This window comes from Camelus dromedarius, chromosome 10, assembly GCF_036321535.1.
Source record: "Camelus dromedarius isolate mCamDro1 chromosome 10, mCamDro1.pat, whole genome shotgun sequence".
Taxonomy (NCBI): Eukaryota; Metazoa; Chordata; class Mammalia; order Artiodactyla; family Camelidae; genus Camelus; species Camelus dromedarius.
The window spans coordinates 19,172,571-19,199,886 of NC_087445.1; the positions used below are offsets into that span (position 1 = coordinate 19,172,571).

General features: G+C 34.2%; 1 protein-coding gene across 8 annotated transcripts in view; it reads right to left on the bottom strand.

Moving 5' to 3' along the window:
* The window catches only part of FOCAD (focadhesin), a 234,736-nt gene that overhangs the window by 119,304 nt on the left and 88,116 nt on the right, over positions 1–27,316 (bottom strand). For all 8 annotated transcript variants that reach the window (XM_031449632.2, XM_064490168.1, XM_031449629.2 and 5 more), the window contains 4 exons: positions 3,711–3,815; positions 3,206–3,307; positions 2,552–2,682; positions 609–735 (listed from right to left, as the gene is read on the bottom strand). In XM_031449632.2, coding sequence (XP_031305492.2) covers positions 609–735; positions 2,552–2,682; positions 3,206–3,307; positions 3,711–3,815 — 465 coding nt within the window. The remainder of the gene's footprint in view (positions 1–608; positions 736–2,551; positions 2,683–3,205; positions 3,308–3,710; positions 3,816–27,316) is intronic.

A 27,316-nucleotide genomic window follows, 5' to 3' on the forward strand; every position in this document is an offset into this window, starting at 1 on the left:
AAACTTTGGTTAGGTCAATGAATGATCTTGATGTAATTACCACATCTCTCCAAAACATGAAAGATTCTCTCTGTTGTGCTGTACTTTTGGGAGTGGGCTAAAGTTCAGAAAATGATTTACAGACTCAGTTCTAACATCAATCAAGCCTACCCAATGTGATCATTAGGGAAGAAAGGATCCTTTACCAATCTTTAAGCCAACAATAATTTTTACTGGCTATAAAACTGCCACTGGCCCATGCCAATTTCCTCACCTCATCTGCTTCTAAGGCTCTCCAATCACGAAACGAAGAAGCAAATACAGTCAAGATTTCTCCTATAAGCATCCCTTTTAATATTAACAAAAATGATTAAGAACAAGGCAAAACCTAAGAATTAAAGGTGTTCTTTAGCCTCTAGAGAATGTCTACATGACCAGATATTTTAGGACTCCCCTCTACAAAGAACTTGTCAAGCAGAAGGCTTTGCTTCACTCTTTCAAACCAAAAATCTCTGTAAATAAATATTCAAACCTTCAGTTAGTGGAATCTAATCGTATATCCTTGTAACTACTATGCCTTGTAAATTTTTTCCTTCCAAATTATACAAAACAATTCAAAGAAAGCCCACCTCAGCTTGGCAGAGGGCATGAAGACCTTGTAACACCAAGGCAGCTGGAGTAGCTTGATCAGGCTTGGTGCATTCATTTAGCACCTGGGAAATAGCTGCCAACATATCTGCACCATGCTGATAGGGCCTACGAGACAAGATTAAAGCGAAAGAGCTGTATTACTACTCCAAGGTCCTTTGCCTGAACAAAAAGCATTAACACTTTCCTTTAACCCAGTGCATATTAAACACTGACTCTCAAATAACACCACATATTTTTCTTCAAAGATTTGTATCGTCATCATCTCTGCAATAGAAGGCTCATTTCTGATATAGAAATATTATCCAAAAAAGAAAACACTCAGTAACAAATTTTATTCTCCCTAAATTGTAAATCCTATTGTCTGAATTGACAAAAACTCAAGTCAATAATAGTGATGAAAAGCACTGACTTACCTTACTGAGATTATCAGTAAAGCCAGGGATTTGAGATGAGAAGATAACTGATTACAGTAATGATACAAACTAAGGTGGTTACACCTACCACAGTAATCATGACAAGGATGATCACAGAAATAATAATGATGTCAATTATCCCTGACTGAGCACTTACCTCATGCCAGGCACCATGCTGGATTCACTTACTCACCCTCCTCTCCTTCCTCTCCTCTCTACCCCACATACATTGTGCTGTCCCCAGAATGCTTTTAACTTCATAAAGAAATGCCCAGGTCCATGCTCTGCGTTCCTTGTAAACACTCAGTGATATAATACTTTTCTCTACTTAACAAAATATCAATTGAAAAAATTGTCTGACTGAACTCTACTGCTTCACTGTCCACCAAATGGAAATCATTTAACAGGACTGGAAAAACTTAACAGATCTTGAGGTGGTAACTGAAAGGTGCGCTGAATAAGTTTTCAACAGACTCTGATCTGGTCTGATATTTAACCTCTCCTGACCCTCGGGTTTAAGTACGTAAAATTATAATGTCAGCTTTCATCTCTAATTTTTTTCCATGACAACACCTCAAGAAAATCTAAACTCTCAGGTCTTCGGTTACATGTGAGGTCTTTTTTTGTGTTGCCAGAAGGCTGAAGCTCAGAAAAGAGGCAGAACTGCTGAGGCTTAGATACATTCTGATCCAAGATTTTACTTGGACTAGGAACCACCCACGTTATCAGCACCTGGGCCAGCCATTCACTGCACAGCTTCAGGGACTACCATTCACAGTGTCATCACTGACAAAACTGAGACTGATGCTCCAAGAATTCTACAGTGCAGTGGCTTGATCAATTTCTCAAACCTCTGGATTATAACTCGTTTCAAACGTATCAAATGTGTTTCCCCCCTAAAGGTTCTGGCTTTACTGCAATTCAAGAAAAAAGAAATCTGGCAAGGTGGAGCTCTACTTAGTGTTATTTCAGTCTCGTCACCTCCTGCCTATTTATTAATCTATAATCTAGAATAGCAGAGCCATCTTCCTAATATCTTCATGTCCTCCTAAACCCCAGGAATGCAAGATAATAATTCTTAATAATTAATTCCATGCAATTAATAACAAATAAGGCTTTCCCTATAAAAATCCTTTGCAAAATTCAGGCATAAAATAGGGAGAATGTAAGAAAGAATAGTTTGACTATAGTCTACTGCTTAAGTTTCAGAAGTTTATAGATAGAAAAATGGAAAACATAACATATATTTTATTACAACATTAAATTATTACCCAGAAAAAGACAAAAATACCCTTTAAACCTATATTATACAACTAGACCTGAAAAGACATGCCTGCTTCTCAAAGTTATTGTCTGATATTACTAAATTTTACAATCAGAAAACTTGAGTTGAATATTAACTTATTCTTACTCAAATATTCTCTGCCTATGTTTCCCAGCTCCTTGCTAGCAATAAAAAAAAAATAATATATCATAATGTACATTCCCCAGGATTAAGCACATCTTACCTTTGCTTACATATATCTCTGATCGATGCTGCTTTGGCAATCAGTTTCTCCCACTGGACCTCCTTGCCCACAGACAGAGCGGGCATATCGGACACGGCCATGAAACGCTGCAGTTCAGGATAGACACGATCCTAAGGAGGCAATTTCACAAAAAAGGAAATTTCACAATTTGAGTTGAATAATCATTATCTCCTTTTATGCAGCATTTTCTCTCTCAATCTGACATTTGCATTGCAAATTATAATGTATTCCTTCTAATCAGGAGAAAAGAATGCTGTTGTGATTGCTGGAGATTTTCTTACAGACCCATGTACTGTTCATTTCATAAAACCAGAAAAAAAGTGGCTAAATCTCACCGTAATTACAGAGGCTCTAATCACTTATATTTCTATTACTTTTTCCACACACAGGGAAAAATAAATTTCAGAAATAAAGAAATAAGATTATTTTTCTATTTTCAATTTCTGAGAATCAATCACAACTGACTGCATTACAGATCAAAAGCACCACACTAAATCAAAATTTCTCAATGCAATCATTGATGCCACTCACTAATATTACTGTATCAAAGCACTGTCATGCATAATGACAAAATCAGCTCTCTTCACTGAAGGGAACATGCTTAATACTCACACAAGTGTATATCTGACTTACCTGCTTTTCCCACAAAGATGTCAACAAGCGCAAAGTGACAGCTTTCAGTTGTGGGGTGGTTCCAAGAAGTTGGATTACTCGTAGAATTTGTCCTATGCACACCTAGACAACATTGAAGAAACTCTGGTTTCATAAATGCAATGCAGATAACCCCAAGGGTACCAAAAGAACTTAAAAACCCCTTATTATATAAAGATTGAAATGGAAGCTAACTACAGTATGACCCACCTTCTCAGAGATTGGGGAATGCTTTGGGAGGGGCTGGCTAGCAATTCTGGGGGCATAAAGACCTAATCTCAGACAATAGCCACTGGGAAAACTTGACAATAAAAATGATTTAAAAGAACTAATTCTTCAATATTGTAAGAAACACTTTCAGCCCAACAAGGGAAGCAACGGCAAAATTAAAGGACCAAAATTTCACATGGGAACAAACAAAATTCAATGTGTTATCCATGCTTCACTTTCTTTTTGCCCCCAAGTAAAATGGTTAATATACACGAACCTTGTGAACACCAAGTGTAGGTAAAGTATATAAGATATCATTGTATAACGCAGGTTCCAGTGGTCTTCCCAGTTTGAACATCAAAACTGGAATCAGACTTGGTACCTAAAATGAATTTTTAAGAACATATAAATTATGCCTTCTAAAAGAAATCAACTTATAAAGCAATCATTTCATTTTTCTTCAGAGGAGTACTATATATATATGAAAGAAAAGACTAAAACTAAAAATCTCAGTTAGCCATTTGTTGTTAATGGTAATTTTGTAGTATTACTAATATTCTATCTCTTTTACAATTATTTGTGAGCCCTTGTTCTATCTATTTATACATATATATGTATAAATGGTTATTTAGTGTTAAAATGTTTTTCTTAAACAACTATGACATTAACTCTCAGCAATATGAAAGTAATTAAGATATATTCTACCTTAAAGAAGTTACAGTTCTAATAAGCAGCACAGTGAAACATTCAATGATGTTATCCCAATATGAAATAATTAAAATCAATTGTACTATAAGGGTTAATGGACAAAAATTTCCCTCCACATTCACATTTCCAACCCTATGTATAGCACAGTAAAATAAGAGCAATTTATTTGTGAACTGAAAGACTTACTATTATTAAGATGGTAGTATCTCCCCAACACATCTACAGATTCAAGGTAATTCCTATCAAAATTCCAGCAGGCTTCTTTGCCAAAACTGAGAAACTGATCCTAAAATTCATATGAAAACTAGGGACCCCAAACAGCCAAAACAATCTTGAGAAGGAACAAAGTTTGGAAGACTCAAATTTCCCAGTTATAAAGTTTATTGCAAAGTTACAGCATCATAGTCAAAACAGTGTGGTACTGGCATAAGGACAGAAATACAGATCAATGAAATAGTACTCAGAGGCCAGAAGTAAATCTTTACATTTATGTCAGTTGATTTTTGACAAGTATACCAAAAAAATACAATGAAGAAATAAGAGTTTCTTTGAAAAATGGTGTTGGATTTTGACAACTGTATATCCACATGCAAAAGAATTAATTTGGACATATTCCTCACACCACATGTAAAAATTAACTCAAAATAGACTTTAGACCCAAATGTAAGAGCAAAAAACTATAAAACTCTTAAGGAAAACATAGGAGTAAATCTATGCTCTTCAGCTAGGCAAAGCCTTGTTAGATATGATACCAAAAGCATGAACAACAAAAGAAAATAATATATTTCATTAAATTGAAAACAATTGTTCTTCAAAGGATACTATAAAGAAAATGAAAAGACAACCCATAGAATGGAAAAAAATATTCGCAAATCACGTATCTAATGAGGGGCTTATATTCAGAATATATCAAGAATTCTTACAACTCAATAATAAAAGGACAAATAATCCAACTTTAAAAGAGCAAAGGATCTGGGTAGATATTTCTCCAAAGAAGATAAACAAATGCCAATAAAGATAGGAGAAGATATTAGACTAGCATTAGCCATGACATAAATGCAAATCTGGTAGCTCACAGTGAAAAAGTATGAGATAATGAATATATGTATGTTCATGTATAACTGAAAAATTGTGTTCAACATTGGAAATTGACACAACACTGTAAACTGACTATAACTCAATAAAATAAATTTTTAAAATATTTGCGAATATTTAGTCGTAGAATAATATGTGACTTTATACCCAGTAGGATGGCTGGAAAAGACAGGCAATAGCAAGCGCTGGCAAGGATACGGAGATACTGGGACCTTAATACACTGCCAGTGGGAATGTAAAATAGTGCAGCCCCTTTGGAAAACAGTCTGACAGTTTCTCCATTGGTTAAACAGAATTACCATATAATCTAGTAATTCTACTTCTAGGTATCCACCCAAGATAAATTAAAACATATACCCACACAAAAACTTGTATTTGAATGAATCATGGCAGCATAATTCATAATAGCCAAACAGTGGAAACAACCCAAATGTTCATCAATTGATGAAAGGATAAATAAAATGTAGCATACTCATATGATAGAATAGTATTCTACCATAAAAAAAGGAATCAAGGATGAACATTGGAAACATCAAATGAAGTAAAAGAAGCCAGTCATAAAGGCCACATATTATATGATTCCATTTATACGAAAAGTCCAAAAGAGAGAAATCTACAGAGACAGAAAGTAATTGCTTAGGATTCAGGAAGTATAGGAGAAAATGGAGAATGGCTACTAATGGATACAATGTTTCTTCTGGGGTTAATGAAAATGTTCTCAAATTATCTATAGTTATATTTGTACAATTCTGTGAATATACTAAAAGTCATTGAATTGTATACTTTGAATCAATAAATTAAATATATTTGAATTATACCTTAATAAAGTTATTTTCAAAATTCATTTCAAAATCATTAAGTGAACATCTACTATGAGCAAGGAACTCTAGTTGATGGCACAAAATGTAGTGCCAAAATTTTTATTTTCCTAATAGTATGTTCAACAAGTTTGTTCTCCAGAAATTGATAAATTTCTTCTACCTGCTATAATCTTAGAAAACTTGTTCCTTGTAAGATTACATATACACTTTAATTCAATTTCAAGAAAAACAAAATCCTCAAAGCTATCAACAAAAAAGTGACAGTTAAACATTAATTCGTTAAGAAGCCTGACTATGACATACCATTGGCATTTGCAGCTACACATGTAATGGCTACAGACTCACAACACACAGCCAAAATTTACGATGTTTTTAACAAGTGCTGGGCTCTACTTGAACAGAAGTTCCATCACCTCACCTTGAGCAAATGAAGGGAGACAAATTTTTCTATTGGTTTTTTTATTCCCCACTTTAATTAAAAATAAAAGGTTATCTTAGATTGCAGTGTACAGGTCTCAATGAATTACCCCTTCTGGGAAGATTTCCACCAAGACACTTTGACAGATTCTTAGTTCTGAGAAGGGCAATCAGTACATATAGTGGCATTGTATAAAATAGTGTATTTCCTTATATAGCTTTTAACAACTATTTTAATTACATTGTCAGAAAAGAAAATATTTATGCCAAAAGTATCCTATTTATGCCAAAGAGTACAGTTCCTTCATGAACCTTAGACCTAAAGAAGTTTGTAAGGATTTTTATTTTTCCCTGTAAAATTTATAAATTAAAAAAAAAAAACCACCAAAGTGGGAAACTTTTATAGCAAATAATCTTAGACTTAGATCTTGAGGCTACTCTAGCCCATTAAATTCTCAAATCAATAAAAAAAAAAAGTGTTATTTCACTAGTATGTCTTAAACTATTTAAATGTATTAAAACACAGATATAAACATGTGTGTGGAAAATATTTTTCCATTATATGAGCTGTTGTTCTCCTAAAGGAAAGACATATATGTATATTTATTGATTTATTTGAGACATCATTAGGAGCTCTTGATTCTTCTGCTCTGAGCCTTCTATTCTCTGTAGACAAAAAAGAGAATGAATACTCTGACTTAACCATAAAATACAAAATAAGCTGGCAACTGCCCTATAATTCACTGTCTCCAGACTTTCTGGTTTCATAAAACTCACTGATTTCTCTCTCTCCTACAGAATTCAGGTTCTTGACAAACAAAATGATTCAAAATGATAGAATTATTAAGGAACTCCCCCCAACATAAAACTATCAGCAGATTTCTCAGCAGAAATCTTGCAGGCCAAAAGGGAATGCAGAATGATATATTCAAAGTGCTGGAAAAAAAAAAACACCTCAAAATAAATACTATATCCAGCAAAATTTTCCTTCAAAAATGAAGGAGAAATAAAGACTTTTCTAGATAAATAAACAACCTAACTTTATACTAGAAAAAGAATAAACTAAGCCCAAAGTTAGCAGAAGAAAGGAAATAATGAATATCAAAGCAATAAATGAAATAAAGAATAGAAAAAATCAACAAAATTAGAAGTTGGTATTTAAAAAGATCAACAAAATTGACAATCATTTAGCTAGACTAAGAAAAAAAGAGAGAAGACTAAAATAAAATCAGAAACAAAAGAGGAGACATAACTCATACTACACAAATACAAAGGATTATAAGAGACAACCATACACTATCATACTACAATGAATGGGATAACCCAGAAGAAAAAGCTAAATTTCTACAAACATACAACTTACTAAGACTGAATCTTGAAGAAATAAAAAATCTGAGCAGCCCAATAACAAACAAGATTGACTCAGCAATCAAAAACATAAAATAGCCCAGGACCAGGTAACTTCACATGTGAATTCTACAAAACATTTGAAGACAAGTTAACATCAGTCCTTCTTAAACTCTTCCCTAAAAATTGAAGAGGTGGGAACACTTCTAAACTCATTTTATGAGAATAAAGACAGATGGAAAAAGACTCAACAAAATACTAGCAAACAGAATTTAACAGCACATTAAAAGGATCATACACCATGACCAAGCGACCAAGTGGGATTTATCCCTGGGAGGCAAGGATGGCTCAACATTAAAATCAATCAATGTTATAAACCACAGTAGAGTTAGAAGAGTCTTGTTGAATTCATTGAAGTAAATGACTTTATTTTACAGATGATGAAAGTGAGGCACAGAGGATCACAAAGTTAGTTGGTGGCAGAATGAGGGTAGGAGTTCATGTCTCAGTTTACCTCTCCATTCTACCTTGGTTGAATGAAAGCAATTGAAGATTCCAGCCTATCTATAATAGGATAAAGAGCTATCATGTAAGTCTTCTCTTTGTAATTGGACAAAACACAAAGGAAGAAATAAGCAGGAGAGACAAAACTCAGCACCTCCCTGGAGTCAATTATATAAAGAACATGAAAGTATAAAAATTTAACTCTGGCTTCCATAAACAAAATCCATGCTGGCAGTGTATGAGGTGACACAGAAAGCAGCATAATCTTCCAGAGAGTTCTACAATGAAACTCTTGAGTAGTACTGTCCACTTATAAATTATGAGAAATACAAAGGGCTTTGTTATTATCATCTTAGTTTTCAGATGAGAGATATAATTAATGTTTATAACTACTTCTTTTTAAAAACTATGAGAGATAGTTCATACTTTGATACTATATAAGAGGTGTAGTAATAAATTAACATAAAAAATAAGATAGTGAAAAAATAATTCAAGGCATTATCATCTAATGGAAGTAAGAGGCAAAAATCCAAAGCAATATCCAATTTTCTTTAAATTTTCAGACTTAACGTTTTATAAAACTAGACCTGAACAATAGAAGTGCATTCTAGATTATATTTTATACATATCCTTAGATTACATAAGTGCTGAATCATCTTTGTAGAAAACTCAGTCTTGTGGAAAAATGTATGTAATTCTATATACATAAGTATATTTGCCTCTTATAAAAAAAGTCGTAAGATAATAGTACGTGTTAAGTTAGAAATCAAAAGATAAAAAAGTGAATTTTTAAACAAAGTTTTACTAAAGTATAGTTGATTTACAATATTGTGTTGCTTTCAGGTGTACAGCATAGTGATTTGGAAAAACATGAAATTTAATAAAACAAAGAGTGAATATGCTAGGATGGTACATACCTACAGAAGTATAAACACATTCTTTTAATAATTTTAACACTGAAAGAGATTCTAAAAAAATCACTTACTTTACCCAAAAAGGGGCATAATGTAATATGATGCTTTTGAACATTAGTAAACTTCACCTTCCTCAATCATTTGACATGCTTACTTATGGTATCTACTTATTATTTAAGTGATACAGTGGAAAGCAGTCCATTGATAGATGTGCTGCAAAACTAATCACTTCCTTGTAAGGAATCTGCAGAAATGCAGCAACATCAAAGAAATATAAACACGGTATAATTTTATTCTTCTGTGATTCAAATTATATTCATATCATAACATTGTAATAAATGGTCTACTGTCTTGAAGTTTAACCTTTGAGAGACAAAAAAGGTCAAGGGAAAAAAAGGTATCTAGAATAACAAAGACCTCTACCAGGCAATCTACTTTGTCTCTGATATTCACTCTAGCCTTATTCCAGTTTAGCCTGAGCATCTGATCCATAATGACTCCTCTAATAGTAACAGCTAATATCTATCTATTGAACAGTTACTATAAATGCTCTCCTTAGCACTTTATAGAAAATCATGATTATCATCATGTTTCAAATGACAAAACTGAAGCTCGTAAAGACCAAATAATTTGCCCAAGGTAACAGAAGTAGTACACAGTGGAGTCAGGAGTAGACCAAAGCCAGTTAACTCCGAAGAGCCCGTGTAGTTGCCGCTCTGCCTTACCAAAGGAAGGGATGACATCTTCACCTTTGTATCTCTGGTTCCAGCATACCATAAATGCTTTTACAATGCATAAACTACTACTAATTTCCTTGTCTGTCCAAATTCTATTCACAAGATGGATCTTGTAATAGTGTTGCAGCTACTTCATTCTGTACACAATTATTAAAAGCCTATCACTTTCAAAGAAAAGCACTTAAAGATAGTAAGTACTCTGACCAAATTAACTTCAAATCAGAAAAATTTACCTGTTAAGATAGGTGTTACCAGGATATCAAAATGTTACTAGGACATCGTCAGAATCTGAGGCAATTTCCCAGTATACAGAAAGTAAGTTCAGCAACAGAGGTGCTCCAAATATGGAAAACAGAGGAAGTATCATAAACTGGAACAGGATAAAGTCAAGTATCATTTCACTTGAGGAGTCTGAAATACCTGGAAGAAAATAACATGACCCTTCCCTACCTAAACGTAATTACCAGGCTGGTCTCCTCGGCCATCTGAATTTCATTATCTCACAGAGTCTGACAATTTATATATTTAGAAAATGGCGTAAGAAAACTTAAATCATAAAGTAAGAGTCACACTATTAATATGTAACCACCAGTGGGAAAAAAAGAGTATGACTACCATTAATTTTTCTCAATTGCCAACATTTTGACAACTTGCTATAAATGATAACTATAATGACTGAATTCCTGTAAGCATAAAATTTCCTTCCTGAGCAGAAATTGGTTTTACTTAGGAAGTCTATCATGGTAAGATGTAAATCTTTGGTAGTCTGACTGGTAGAACAAAAGTTAAAAGCCAATGTCCTATAAGTAAAGTACGATGGGTGTATTTTTCCCTTCAATTTGGTGCAGTCAATTTCTACTATTGTATCTGTCACTGGCAATGAGTCTCACATTGAAGAGTTGAAAGGAGGAGTTTGAATGCTGTCCAAGAATCAGATATAATTAAATATAGCTCAGCTAGGAAAGTATGTAATAAAACTAGAGAGTCAATGCTTTTGAATTTATTAAAATAGTAAATTGCTCGAAGAACACAAAGCTATGACAGTCAGATCAATTTATTGGAATATGAAAAACTATGCAAGACTGACAATGGTGAATGTGAGCCAATTCATACTACATTTGAGGGAAAAAAGATTAAATGGCCAATAAAAATTGGCTGAACATAATCCAAATACTCACTTTACTTCTTTAGTGACAAAAAAAAAAACCTTTTAAGTATAAATAACTGATAGATATTTTATACCACGACTTTTATAAGGTACCAATTCAATCTCAAATAAAAGGCTGAACATTAAATAGGCTCTATATGAATAATGATAAACAAATCCTGATTAGAAAGCTATTATCAACCATAGATTAACACCCAGGATGAAGTAAAGTTAATGAAAAAAACCAGAAACATAAAAAAGGATTGATTTAAATGTCTTGCAATGATGAATAAGAAAACATTTCATTGCTTGGAGTGGACAGTGTATTGTTAAAGAATGACAGAAAACAGATTTAGTAAACTCCTATCCTATATAATCTTCCTGATCAAGGAAAACTATTAGACTAGAAAGATGAAATGAATATTAGTAAGAAGACACTGACAATGACATCCATGATAGAAACAGACAGTGCAAACAAACAGGAAAAAAAAAGGCTGATGAATCGATGAACGGTGTTAGAAAAACTGATTAGCTAATGGGGAGGAGGAATCCAAACACATTACCATGCAAGAAAAAAAAACCCAAATGGATTCAAGAATCAAACATCAAAGAGAAATAATGATTAAAGAATCTAAAAGAAATGTTAAGTGAATATTTACTGGCTCTCTAGAAAGAAAATAACTCACTATTCATTAAAACAATGAAAGGAAATACAATTAAAGAAGAGGATTCAGAAAACAAAAGAGCTATTGAGTTTGAATACATGTTAACATAACAAAAAAAGTCAACAGTAGTTGAAAGATAAAGTTAATGAAATCGCCCCCCAAATGGAGCAAAAATGTAGAGAGAAGAAAACAGGGAAAGAGAAGATAAGAAATATTTAAGACCAGTATAGGAATTCAGGGTCCAAGTAAGAGAAGTTCCAGAAAGAAAGAGCAAGGTCAGTAGAGGGAAAGAAATTAATGACAAAATAATAAAGAAAATTCCCCATCATTAAAGGGCCTGAATTTCTAGATTAAAAGAGTCACCAATTATGCAGTATAACAGGTGAAAATAGATTCACACCAATACATGTTGTTACCAGGGACACACAGAAGATCCTAAAAGCTTCCAGAGAGGAAAAATAAAAACAAAATTTAGGTTCACATAAACCTATATTCAGGATTTCAGGAATCAGAATAACTTTGGATTTCTCTACAGCAACAGTGCAAGTCATGGAAGTAATGGAAGAAAATAAATAAGTTTGTGAAGAAAAATAAAAACAGTTCCTAATGCAGAAGTCTACACCTGTCACACTAACCTCACCCCTCCCACACAGTAAGGCACTCATTAATAGTTAAAAAGAAAATATACACACATGTGATTTTTCAGCAATGATTTGATATTCTAAATAAAGAATGCAAAAATTCTCAAGATAATACAGATCCCCTCAAAATAGACAAAGCACATAAAGTTAAAACTCAGAGAAAAATAAAAGCAGCAAATAAAAACTTTAAATCTCAGCAAAAATTTTTGAAACTGAAAATTATACCAAAATAATTTTCTCACAGATTAAAGTTCAAAATATTTTTAATTCTAAATTTAAATATTTAAATTTAATGTAAAGATACAGTGAAACAGACATTCTCACATAATTATGGGGGAGTAAAAGGTGATACAATGCTTCTAAAGACAAATTACAAACTTCATTTAAGAAGTTCAGCTTCAAAATAACACTACTGAGTTGGAGACTGGAGAATGGAGGGTAGAGAAGATATAGACTAGCTATGGAATGATACCTGTTGAGACTGAGGGATGTATATCTCATTTATTACTCTATCCACTTATGAATATGCTTGCCATTTCTCATGATAAAACATTAAAAATCTTCTAATCCAGTAGTCTTATTAACATAAATGTATTTTTTTAACAATTAGAAGTTCAATAAAATTTAGGGGATAAGATTTCCTCCCAACATACCAGAATATGCATAAAATATCATGTATTATTTTTATGTCTGAGTAAATCAACTAAAACAAAAAAGACATAATAAAAACTTTCATGTTAGAAAAGATCAACACAATGTGCAAAACAAACGCCAGGGGAAAAAAAATATAAATAGAATTAGTTGTTACAACCAGAAAGATAAAAGGGCAAAGAGAAACAGAAAATTCTGTGTTCCTATATTATGCAAGAATTGAAGAAAGACAATAGTTATCTGTGAATATTTAAAGGGCTAACATAAAACTAGGTTTGTTTCATGTAATCCCAAGGCCCAAACTGAAAGGTATATTTGAGTTTAATATGGAAAATAAATTTACAAAAAAATTGCTAAAGAATAGAGCAGACTGCCTTAGGAGGCACTAAGTTTTCTGTAACCAGAAGTGCTTAATAAGAGAATGATGACCGCCTACTTAGGAGATGTTTAAGGTATATATTCAAATATCAAGAAGGAGAACAGGAGAAGAAATTGTGAGGACTGATTTAGGACCTACTACTCAAAAGTATAAAACATAATCCAAATTAATCAAAATTTAAGTAAATATTTGTACAGAAAAGAGTTAACATAGCAGCCCTGAGAATGTCATCCTTAAAAAGACTGCTTGCCAAGTTACCCTTTGGATAGGGTCTTGGAAAGTGGATTTGGGGAGGGTTCCTATCATTCTTTACCGATACAGATGTGCCTAAACTATTCAAACACACTATACAACACTATGCCTAAGCAGGCCAGCCCCCAGTAAAACCCTTGGGCTCAGAATCTCTAATGTGCTCCCCTACTAGACAACACTTCACACATGTTGTCACGATTCCATGCTGGAAGAACTAAGCGCATCTTCTATGACTCCACTAGAAAAGGACTTTTGAAAACTTGTGCCCAGTTTCCTCTGGATTTCGCCCAGTGAATCTTTTCCCTTGCTGATTGTACTTTTTACCGTTTAACTGTAATAAATCATAGTTGTAGTTGTAACTATATACTAGGTCCTGTGAACCTGGGTATAGTCTTAGAGACTCCTGACCCAGAATCATTTCGTAATTTGCTTTAAAAGAAACTAGCAATTAAGAAAATAAAATGTTATGCAGGGTTTTTAAAAGGACTTCTACAGTATTTCTACTGTCAATAGTAACAGTAAACTCTCCCATCAGTGACATACCTAATAATCAAAAATATTTGTGGGCCAACTGCACACTGGGTACTGTGTTAGGCTTTAAGGACACAGTGGAGACCCTGCTCTCAATAGTTTACTCTAAGTAAGGAACTCACAGTTAAAATCTCCATCATTATTGACTGAATAAACCAAACTCAACTTTGAAGATTAGAAGCATGGAAAATAATTACTATAGATAGAAACTAAGAAATAAGAACAAGAAAACAATTCAAGACAACATGTGATTACCACAAAATACTAACTAAATTGTATAATAATGATTGCTTTTCATTTTTCAAAGGAAGGGAATGATTCTAGCACCAACCTGCCCAATATGGTGGCCACCATCCACATATGGCTATTTAAATTTGAATTTAAATCAATGAAAATTAAATAAAATTAAAACTCCACACTAGCCAAATTTCAAGTGCTCAAAAGTCACATGCGGCCAGTGGCTACCACACTGGACAGCACAGATTACAAAACATTTCCATCATTGCATAAAGGTCTACTGGACAATGCTGTTCTAAAAAGCTAAGATTCCCAAGAATGCCTCAGATGTTTGCTACCACATTATCTGCAATGGCAACAACAATAACAAAAAGAAACATGGACAACTTAAACATCTAGCAATATGCAAACAGTTGTATACATTAAACTGTTGATATACTGTGGAACACCAACATCCTTCAAAATCCATAAATTAGATTTGTATAAACAAACATGGAAAGATGGCTATAATGCACTAATTAGAGAAAAACACAAATTGCAAAGGAACATGGCTTTGTGTGCATGTAGGTATATGTATTTATAGGGGGTGGCGGGGGAAAGGTGCGTTAAGACAAATATATTTGTTTATGACTACTTGTACTTACTACTATACTGTTTGGATTTTCTACATATTACAATTACATATTACAGGAATATTACTCTAGTAAAATAAAATATTTTTAATATTTTTATTTTGCTTATTTATATAAATAAATATAATTAATATGTAGTATTATTTTACTAAAGTTATTTTCAGCAGTGTTTAAGTATGTGATGGAACTGAACTAGATATTAAATGATCAGAAGCTTTACGACTAGTAGGCAGAAGAGTAGCCATAGGACCCAGCGAAGGCTCAGTGGAGGAATGAAACTGAGGGCAGGTTTTCTGCCCAAAGAAGACAGTTTACGTGAGGGAGCAAGGTCTGATCATGCTTCTTCCCTGCCTTCCGGCTCAGCTTAGTTTTCAAGGCATATCTAGCACAAAACATCTTCTTGCCTGCTGAACCTTGTCTGTGTTGCTCCTTTTTCAAACTGATAGTTCAACTATTCATACACAAACCACAAAAAAATAAATGTTTGACAACCATGAGAAATGTTTAAGGATAACAGAATAAGTGTTTGCCCCATTCTGAGCAAAGACTTTCCTAAGTACTGTTTGTCATTCTAGCTTTGTGAACAGCTTTATTCCTGTATACTTTGGGTAACAATTATTCATTCTCAAGACGGTTGCCCACACTGGCCTGTGAATGCTCCACAGGTGGCAACTCTCTCCCTATTCTTTGAGTTTGCCCAGGACCACACATATAGTAAATACTCAGTAAACATGAGCTGAATTAAACTCAAGACTGACTAAAGAAGGTAGAAAAGACTAATAAAGTGTAAGCACTGAGACTGGCTATGCTCACCCCTAAAAAAAAAAAAAAAAAAAAAAAAAAGGCTGCCTAACAATCCATCACCCTCTTACTACCCTGCTGAAAAGCCCATTTTAAGAATTACCATTCCTAACCATTTTAGGTCTCTATTTCATTGCAGAGACTGTGAGGGTATTTTTGGCCAAGTGAAATCAATGAGAAGAGTATTTCTAAATACAGAATCACATTTATATCACAGAAATGAGCATTGGGATTTTTTTTTAATGTATTTCTATACTATTCAACACAGTAGCTATTAACTACACGTGACTAATAAGCCCATATAAGGTGGTGAGTCTGAATTGAGTTGTGCCGTAAGGGTAAAATACATACCAGATTTGGAAGGTTTCACACACAAAATATATATGTAAAGTATTTCATTAATAATTTTATGTTGAAATATTTCAGATATACTGAAGTACATATTTTAAAATTAATTTCATTTATTTTTACTTTTTAAAAAATGTGACTACCAAAAAATTTAAACCTATATATGTGGCTCATATTGTATTTCTACTGAACAGCACTATTCTCTATGCCCTTTAAACATCTAAATGTAGTTTAAAACACAGACACACATACTCATGCACGCACAGGCACACACAGAAAATAGTTTATGTCTCTCGTTTCATTTACTTGAGGAATAAAGTATGACAGTAAGCCTTATATGGGCAAGGAGCATGTCTATCTTGCTAAATAGCCTAGCAATACTCCTAGAACATAAGGTAGCAGATAAATAATTGTGAAATGAATAAAAGGAGCTATAAAAATCAACCACAACTTTAATAATATGCAAATTTTATTGAGCACTGATTATAAACCAGGTACTACACTTTGGATTATCTCATTTAATCTACATGATAAATTTAATGAGGTGGGTTCTTCTATTACTCTCATTTTAAAGATGAGAACACAGACGTATTAGAATTAGAACCTCCAGTATATTCTGCAATATTATAAGAAATGAAGCAATTCAATTTAGATAGTCTATACAGGAGGTTCATACAACTTTAAGTAATAAATATTTATTGAGTACCTTCTATCACATGGTATTATATTGTGTGCTGTGACATTAAGAGAAATCACAGGTTAATGTAATAAAATTATAAACAGAAGCTAAATCCTGTGACAAAGAAACCCCACTATAATTATCCCATATCCTACCAAAATATAAACAAGCCTAAATAATAGCTAATAATCTAGTTAACACAAAATTCTTCTGAATTCAAACAATCCCTTGAAATTCACTTCAAAAAATACCACTCACATGGCATTTTACAGTGTTTTTTCACGCAAGGGATCTTATAATTCTTATAGCACCCCTGAGAAGTAGGTATTATCAGAGGTTGGATGCAATCTTACAAATACTTAGATTCATTATCTGATCCAGGCATGTGCCTTATCAGGCTTTAATTCATGTTTTGTGGCTTGTCTTACGGCTACTGTCTAGGAATTTGGGGGGGGGGGTGAGAGAGGGAGTTTTAAATAAGCCACCTACAAATTAGTTCTGGATTCCAGATTCCTATCATCTTCAGAAATAACGGCGTTGGGCTGAGCAGGGTATGAAGACAATATAATTAAAAACTTTCTAAGAGGCTTAAAGAGGCAAGTTCCAACAACTTATCACTTTTGAGGGGAGGAAGCATTCAAAATTAAAATAAGCCTTCATACAGAATAATTTAATTAGCGTCAATAAAAATTAAGTCATCCTTATTGAGCTCCTTTGCAAAAACATATTTATTAAGGTTTAAATCTTGGTCCACCTTGAAAAAAAATAAGCAATATTCAATACACACTAAATGGTCAACTTAATTTTTAATGGGTAAATGGCATGGCAAGAATTGTTCAGGTACTTGTAAATGCTAAATGTCTGGGTATGTCTTCATTGGCTTTTGAACAGTTTCAAAGAGCAGACATGAGAATTCATTAGCTCTTAGCACATATGAACCTGCTCCAAAGGCAGCCAAGAGAGTTGCCTAGCAACAGTGCATTTTGCATCTCTCATCATCCCCAAAGATGCTGCAGCAGCAGCAGCTAGGTCAAGCCTCTCATTAGCAACCTGACAAAGGGTTTCTATCTCCAATTTTACAAAATTATTTTTATTTCCAGGTAAAGCTCAAATACCTATCTATTATTCCTACTGACAATGTACTCTCTTCTCTCTATTCCTTCTTCTTACCAACCCCCATTTCAACAGACATGTTTTAATGAATCCATCAAAATACCTGTAACAAAAGCAGGCACTGAGAAGTCCAACAGAATTTATATGCCTATTCACATCACTCTAACTATTCCATATCTTTTGGGCAATAAAGTAAGGAAGCTTCAGAAAAGAAAAAAAGACCCTGAAATCAAATAATGGGAAAAGAAAAAAGTCAGTTATTTGACTTCAAAATTAACAAAAAACCTACCCAAATTATTTGTAATGCTATTGATAGCTAATCTTATTTCTTCCTTACTCCCACAAATCTCACCCATATAGCAAAATAGCAAAAAGGCAGAAAATTCCAGAGTGGTAATAAACTATAACAAATGGATTGACAGTTTATAATTAATGTAATCTCTTGGAAAGGAACTCTGGTTCCCAATTTAATAACTATGTTATAAAGCTTCACCTCAAATCAATAACTATTCATTCACTTCTGAAAATATTTCTTAAAATTATCACTCAGCATGGTTGCCATGCAGAGCTAAAATATATGCTCACATAATCAGTCTCATATACACTCAAAGACCCTTGAAAGAAGATAAACAAAGTAAGCAGAAAGACTTGTCATGTATTTTTAAGGTGCTTAATCCAGATTTTGATATAAACTGCACATACTCTGGTTCTCTGAGCTTTCATGCTATCACGAATTTCCCCATGGAAAATTTTACAGAATGTGCATGACATGTTACAAAAGATAAAGTGTGGCACTAATAGATTCAGATTAAGAGCGGTGTAATGAGGAACATTAAAAGGCAACTGTCATCACACCAAGTCAAAATGAGTAAATTTTTAAAGTGATCTGAAAGGAACAATGTGATTTTCCCCTGAAGTCCCTCCCCGTTTTTTTTAATGTGCAAACAGCCAAAAAAAAAAAAAAAAATCTTTAGGAGGATTTCCCAGATGGGTGTCGTTTACCACTAAAATATTTCATTCCAGCAGTTGAAAGACCATAAAAGGGTGACTGTCCTCTAGAGTCTCTAATAACGGTAATAGATCTTGTGTTACTATTCACAAGTGACCTCTCAGTCAGGCGATTTAATTTTTCCCCCTGCAGCATGGTTGGTTTCACACACAGTGTAATAACAGTTTTTGCACAACAAGACAATTCATCCGATTAGAAGGACTGTATTAAGTCTTTCATGAACAGCATGTGTCATTACAGCTTCAGCTAGGATTTGATTTAAGACGATCTAATATATCCATGCATAATTCTTCATTTTTCTACTGTTTTAAAAAAGATTCCTCCCTTTCTTCAGCAATTTTGCAGTCCATTGCCTGAACCCTCCCTGGTTTCAAAAAATAACTAAGAACTCATCAAATGCTCACTGAGCACTTTAAAATAGGTATCAAGAATTCTCCACCACACAACAGAAACGTGTAAAAAGCTCCTCGTTTCTATGTGGGTTAAATGAAATTCCACTAAAAGGGACCGAATGGGCATAAATGGTTACTGCAGTTACTTTCATGCTGCACAACATTTCAGCAATGCATCATTACTTATAAAGACAATATGATATTACTAAGAAAAGCTTTAAATAAAGTGAATTTTGAGACTTAAATTTGTAAACCTCAGCAAAGCACAAAAAAATTAAAAAATGGAAACCAAAGGAAAAGGTGTGAAATGAATCAACCATCTGGCAATCTCTGCTATAATAAATGGTGCAGCATCATTCAATGCCCACGGAAGCCTAAACCTAAGAACATCTACACATTTCTTACAGCCTTGCTGAGGAGATTAGGATGGCTGAATCCAGAATCTCTGTAGCAGAAGGCGACAGTTGGAGGAATTCTCAGGGGTTCCCTTCACCTTACTACCTCTAATCAATGCTGATAGGCTTGGCTTCCCTCTTCCATCTCCAAATCTGGGCAGGTTCCTCTGAGGAGTAGTGTCGGCACTCCTTTGTTACAGGGCGAGGAGTGCCTTTACAGCTCCCCTGCCCCTAAGGGATTCTCCTACTGCTTCACAGCCAGAAGCCCAAACCTGCAAGATTAGGCTCTGTTTAGACTTTTGATGCAGGTGAGATGCTCTCTTCTAGTTTGGTTGTTCCAAACCCTCCAGGAATCCTGCTTCTTTGAGCAGAGGCCTATATACCCTTTAAGCAGGTGTCTAAAATGAGGTGAGACAATTCCACCATGGTTCTCTTGCTTACGCTGCCCACATTTTATCCACAGGAAACACTAACATATCTTTTGCTTTGACATGAAAGCCAATCCTTCCATACTCTCTCCTTTGCTTCCGCTATCACAACAGCTAGTCAGCTCATCACTCCCTGTTAGATGTTTGGGGCAGTCACCAACCTATTGCACACGTCTGCCCACCACAACTGCAAGCGATGTGCATCAAGCGGGATGGGGATATGTGGGGTTCCACTGAAATCACTGTCACTAGGCTTGAGATAAGGGGCTGGCACGCATAAGGACTCAGCACTTCAGCAACTTTCTCCAAGAACCCTTCCTCTTCTCTTCACCTAAGCTTTCATTTCTTAACTTCTAGATCCTCGATATGAGTAAGGGGTTAAAAATCCTAGCAGTACTTAGACACCTATTTATTCCTACTACTCTACAAGTTCTACCGGGTGCTGTGTCTCAAAACTCATTTTAGTATCTTTAGGTCCCCACCCAAACTTCTAACATCCTGTTATATAACTTTACTCCTCTATGTCTGATTGCCCCAATATTCTATTTAAATTCTCATCTCCTGCCTGACTGCAAGGCTCTCCAGGATATTGCTTTCAAATATTTGTCCAGTACCATATCTGGGATCAATTTCCTCACCCTATACATTATTCCATTTATTACAGTACTACTTGCAGTCTCATTACCCCACTGTGAGCTGTCACAGATTTGTGACTTTGCATATGTTCTCCATTCTACTAGAACGCCTTTCCTTTCCCGTGCATCAGGGAAACTTCTGGGCTCTTCATGTATGTTCTTATATACCTTGTACTGAAAAGTAATTTTTAATGTCTCTGTCAGCATACTAAGATCTATGATTCCTGGAAACAAAGACTATGTCCTCTCATCTTAGCACCAGAACTTGCCATATAGAAGTTTACGATATACACGTGTTGAATGACTAAATCAGTGAGGTGAAAATGTTTGATAAATAAAATGAGACCTAATAAAAACAAAGTATCTACAGTATTTTAAACTAAATGATAATTCCATGATAATTCCACTTAATGCAGATCAAGTCGAACCATTAAAAACTGAATACAATTTGACAACTAAATACACATAAGTACCCTAAAATGCCACCAGTATAATTATCACTAATTATTCAGACTACTAGAAACAATGAAGGTAGACACGACTGGATTAGAGAAAAAAGATAAAGAAATAAAATTCGATTACTTTCACATATATACCGTAACAAACTAATTAGCCAAGTGTTGCCAAGTACCAGTCCCTGCTGATATGTCTTAATGAATAGATAATTTGATCATTTTAAATTGGCACATTCATTGGACTAATGCAAATGAGTAAATCCAAACTGCCTAAAAACAATAGTGTCAACATCAGCTTATGTTTTAACTCAGTCTATATAAAATTACCCTGAACCCTAAATTAATAGGATTTCATTTAATAAGATTTTACTGTAATCTAACCAAACCTAAACACTGCCCCTGGACTCCACACTGTTCCCTCGATTAGTTTGGATAACACATAACAATATTGGAAAATAGTTTATTGGTTCTAGGATGGTGGGCACATACATCTAATATATTCATGTGTTAATTCAGTCAACAAAACAGGTAGCAAAGCTCAGGAGCTGGGCAAGGTTACAAGGAGGCAAAAACAAGTAAGACATAGCTTCCCGTGAGGAATTCCTTTTATGAATTCTAAACCTAATTGTGATCTACTGAAAATTTCCTTTGAAGATTACTGCACGACACTTCAAAATGCTAATTTGTCCTCATTCACCTTTAGTGCTATTTGACCCTGTGATACGATAAATTCAGGTTACATATATTTTTACGTGCTTGTTTTCTTTAGATAGAGGGAAAAAATACACAAATTGTCTTAAATGCAGATCCACCACCATAAGAATGCTAATAAACAAGCATGACAAGACACAAGGTCTCCAAAAGTCCAATCAATACACTGGAAGCCTGATGGACAGAAGTCATCCCACTTCTCAACTACTTGTCTGCCACCACTGAGTTTGTAACCATGTTTAACCCCTTTGAAGCAAACTGACTTCAGAATGCCTGATTTCATTACATCAACTATGCTGAAAACTTGCCAAAGTGTCTATTACACTATCTATCATGAAAAGCTCAAAACTGTCACTGGTAGGGTAGAATTTCAGGGTGCTGAAAAGACAAAGGGACAGCATAAGTCTTAAGACTTCTAGTGAGGAAGCTAATACAGTTGTCCAACTTTAAGAAACCTAGAGTAAACCTTCCCCACTAAACCCACAAAATCATGGCCCATCATCTCAATTACAGCTACCAGATAGTAGTTACAGTTGAGACTAAGGGTCAATGCCTTTCTTTTACTTCCCAAAAAGGAAGTTAAAATCTGAAATATACAAGAAAAGTACTGCTAATTATGGCTAATAAAAGAAAAAACTCATTCCAAAGCATCAGCCAGGTTATCAAAAGGCCTGACTTACTCAAAAGAGCTCAGAATGTGATCACGTCGGCAAACAGGACAAACACTCAACTTTTGGACTTGCAGCACTATACGTGAAATTGGTTAAGTGAATATATTTCTGCAGTGACTTACGGTAATGAATCAGAACCTATATAACAAAAGTAATTAATGGAAAAAAGCAAAACTAAATGTCTTATAAGATCATGAAACCTAAAATCAATCAATGATAAAGATTTGTAACATGTATTCTACACCTAAAGTACTGTACTAGAAGCCATTATATGTGTTTTGGTAAAATTTTATAAATTATATCAAACAATTTTTACACATTCCTAGTATTTCAAGGCATAGTTTCTATGCTATTTATAAATTATCAAAAGGCCTAACTTACTCAACAGAGCTCAGAATGTGCTCTGTTTTGCATTTCTCTAATAATTAGCAATGTTAAGCATTTTTTCATGAGCCTATTGGCCATCTATGTGTCTTCTTTAGAGAAATGCCTACTTAGGTCTTCTGCCCATGTTTTGATTGGGCTGTTTGTTTTGTCTATATTGAGTTATACGAGCTGTTTGTATATTTTGGATTCTAAGCTCTTGTTGGTTGAATCGTTTGAAAGTATTTCTTCACATTCTGTTAGTTTTCTTTTGTTTGATTGATGGTTTCCTTTGCTGTGAAAAAGATTTTAAGTTCAATTGAGTCCCATTTGTTTATTTTTGCTTTTATTTCTTTTGTCTTGGGAGACTGATCTAAGAAAATAGTTACAATTTATGTCAAAATGTTTTGCCTAAGTTTCTTTCTAGGAGTTTTTTAGTGTCATGTCTTATATCTAGGTCTTTAAACTATCTTGAATTTATTTTTGTGTATTTTCTGAGGGAGTCTTCTAATTTCATTGATTTACATGTAGCTGTCTAGCTTTCCTAACACCACTTGTTGAAGAGACTGTCTTTTCTCCACTATATGTTCTTGCCTTCTTTGTCATACATTAATTGACTGTGGGTATGTGGATTTACTTCTGGGCTCTCTGTTTTGTTCCATTGATCTGTATGTCTGTTTTTGTATCATCACCATGCTGTTTTGATTATGTAGCTCTGTATTATAGTCTAAAATCTAGAAGAGTTATACCTCCAGCTTTGTTCTTTTTCTTCAGGATTGCTTTGGCAATTCTGGGTCTTCTGTGGTTCCATATAAATTTTAGGATTATTTGTTCAAGTTCTATGAGAAATGTCATAGGTATTTTAATTGGGATTGCATTAATCTGATATTGCTTTGGGTACTATTATGAGAGTTTCTTTTTGATAAGGGGATTTAATTCATTCTCAGTAATTGTGGTAACTGGAATATTTGGAATTATTCTTACTAGCTTATTTTATGTGAATATTTGCCATCCTTTTTAAATTTTTTTTAAATTGTTTTTCTTTTGTTATATTAATTATTTTTGGAAGTTATAAATCACCTATTGTTACAAATAGGGGTTTAAATGCATATTTAAACTTATTTTTCTACTAACATCAAGAAACACTCAGTTTAAAAACAAAATTCCACCCTGAGCATGTTCTCACTCTTCCCACTATCACATTCCCACTATCTATTCCCACTACTTTCCACATTTTAAAGCTTGGACTTTAGTTTCAGGTAGTTATTTTTCACATTTTATACAAACAATTTGGTTAATTTAAAATAGTATTTACTGGATATTTTGATCACCATTTAACATTTCTTCTCTGTGCTTTCTTGGATTCATTTTCCATTTTGCTGGAACACATTCTTAAGGGGCTTTTTCTCCCATAAAATCAGTAAACAAGAAATGTTCTTGAATTACTGCCCCTCAGAAAAAGCCTTTATTACCATCACTTGTAAAAAGTTGGAAAATGGAAAGGAATATTTCAAGGTCAAAGTGATTTTTCCTAGGAAATTGTAAGACCCAATGTATTTCAGTACCCAGTGTGCTGCTAATAAGAAATCTAAGGTCAATCCAATTTTAAGTTTTTCTTTTCCAATTCATCTTTGAAATCTCTTTTGACTTTCTCTTTATTCTTGAAGTTCTGGGGATGGATTTAGGTATTGACCTTTTGGGTTGCTGCTTGGGCTGCTTGGCTTTCAGAGGGTCCCAACAAGCTATATCCTTGTGTCTTTTTTCCCAGCTTAGGAAATCGTTTTCTGTCATGTTTTAAGTTTCCCTCCTTCATTTTCTCCAGAATTCCTATAGAAAGATGTTAGAACTCCAAAATTGACCTTCAATATCTTAAATTGTTCAATTATCATATTTTTCCTATATTCTGAAATAATTAGTTGGATATTCCATAAATCACCAATCCAGCCTCCATTTATGTACGGTGGCAACAACGTTTTTAATTTCTAAAATCTCTTGCTCTCGAATTTTTTTCATCACAGAAGTATTTTTATACACACAGTAACTTGCCAACATCTCTTAGGTCTTGGATTGTTTTTATATTATCTTCTGCTCCCCGATTGCTCTTTCTTCTGAAAACAAATACTCTGGTCAATCATGCTGTTAACGCTTCTCAAGTTTGGTGTGCCTTCAATATCCATTTATATTTATGTTTCAAGGCAAAACTGGTTGCAGAGAGCTGACACCTGTTGCTTCTGCAGATGTAACAAAACGTTGCCATTAGTAAGACTCTCCTCAGAAGGACTGACTGAAAGGGCTGAAGAGTGAATGGTAAGGGATGTTCACTGGCAGCTTCACTTTTGGGTCCCTTGCCATGATGCAAGTAGGCAGGGGACCAATACTCACTTCTTCCTTCCCTGCCTACTGCCGAAATAAGAAAAAATTTATTCTGGTAATGATGGACTTCAGTGTATTTTCCCATTGAGCACAATTCCTCATGCCTGTTATAAAATTCAAAGTTACCACAAAATTTGTTCCCCTCTGAGTCTTTCACCAACACCAGAAGCCCATCCCAAGCAGGTTTTGACCAGAAGACAAAGCTACTGTTACCCGATATTCAATTGGAAGCACACTCCACTGCTCTAAAGGCATTTCTAAGCCCCATCTTCATCAAACTCCACCCCCATCCTTTCTGCTACTCAGCGTTCAGTGACACAAGACAAATGGTTTTTGTTTCCATATATTAGTAAGCTAGTGAGTGTCACAGTGACATAGTGCTGAACTGAAAATCACAATCAAACAATTCTTTCAGAGAGAATTTTAAGCAATTATAATCTGAAAACGCCTCAAAAGGAACTCAGCCACAGGAACTCAGAAAAGGGAAGGAACTGACACAGGACTGCTTCCCTGAGTATAAACTCTAGGCTTCATGCAAAAAACTGGAAAAACATAAGAAGGTTCAAATGCCAGTTCAAGACATTTTATTCTGTGGATATCTGTGTGGGATTTATAGTGAAGAAATAAACATATTGCCACAGAATAGACTAGATACTTGACCTTGTATTTTCATCTGTGTTTCTCTTTGTCTAATTGTTTCATGCTGACAGGCTCATCCCAGTTTTGCTGAAGGCATAATCGATGCTATGGCTACAAGGGAATAGTAGTACAGCATTTCGTATCTGTCAAGTTCTCTATTAAAAGTACTGTACATTCTGGTTTCTTTTTGCTAGTGTGAAGAACACAGGAAGCAGACTGACTTCAGGGGGCAGCAATTCATAGAACTTGGTGACAAAAGAACAGAGTGCAAAATGTCCAAAGACTTTTTGTGCAAGTTCCTTTATAGAATATATTTTCCCCTTTTTTCACAGCTGTAACTTAAAGACCATTAAATTTTACACATTTCCTATTCATTTTCTATGTTAAAATATGGCTTATGACCCAGAGTAGAACTATCACAGTACTTTGCCCTAAAAGTCAACCTTTTACTATTTGATAATACAGGACTTTTAAAAGACCAGCAAGTCATGGGCCATGAACCTATCCACATAAGTGATTTCAAAAAGTGATTTCACAAATGGAAAAAAAATAAGCCCTGAAAATATCACAAAGAATAAAATAAAATTATCAAAATTGCAATAGTTTCCATTAAGCAAGACTTTTAGCTAAAATTAGCAACCAAAATATAAAAAGGAAGTAAAAGTCCTCAGAGTTGTACAATGCAAGCCAAAACCTAATAAGACAAAAAAAATACAGCTCTATGCCCACAACCAAACAAGAGAAAAGCAGGGGAGCACCAAGGATCTGCAAGAGGCCCTGGGTTTCACAAAACTTAATTTGTTAAGCTCCTCAATGAGGCTAGGTTTTAAGGAAGGAACCTGTGGTTCTCTAAAGCCAAAGTTTATAAACTTCTCCCCTTTGGCATACTCCATTTTATAAACTAGTCCAAAAGAGATTGTCAAGCCTTACATGCAGTAGTTAGAGTTATTCTACTGCAGTTGAAATACTAAGCTATTATAAGATTTTGTTTTAAACCATCTCAGCCTATTTAAAAATGATTAATTTTTATGGTTAATGTTCAATTCAGATGCCTAAGTAGTTAACTTGCCATAAACTCTTAACAGTATAGGTAGAAACACAGGAAGAAAACATATTTTCTTAGGTTTTAAAATCACCAACAAGTAGCTTTGCTTTCCAAAAGAGAAGATAATCTCTCGTCAGGTGTTCTCTCT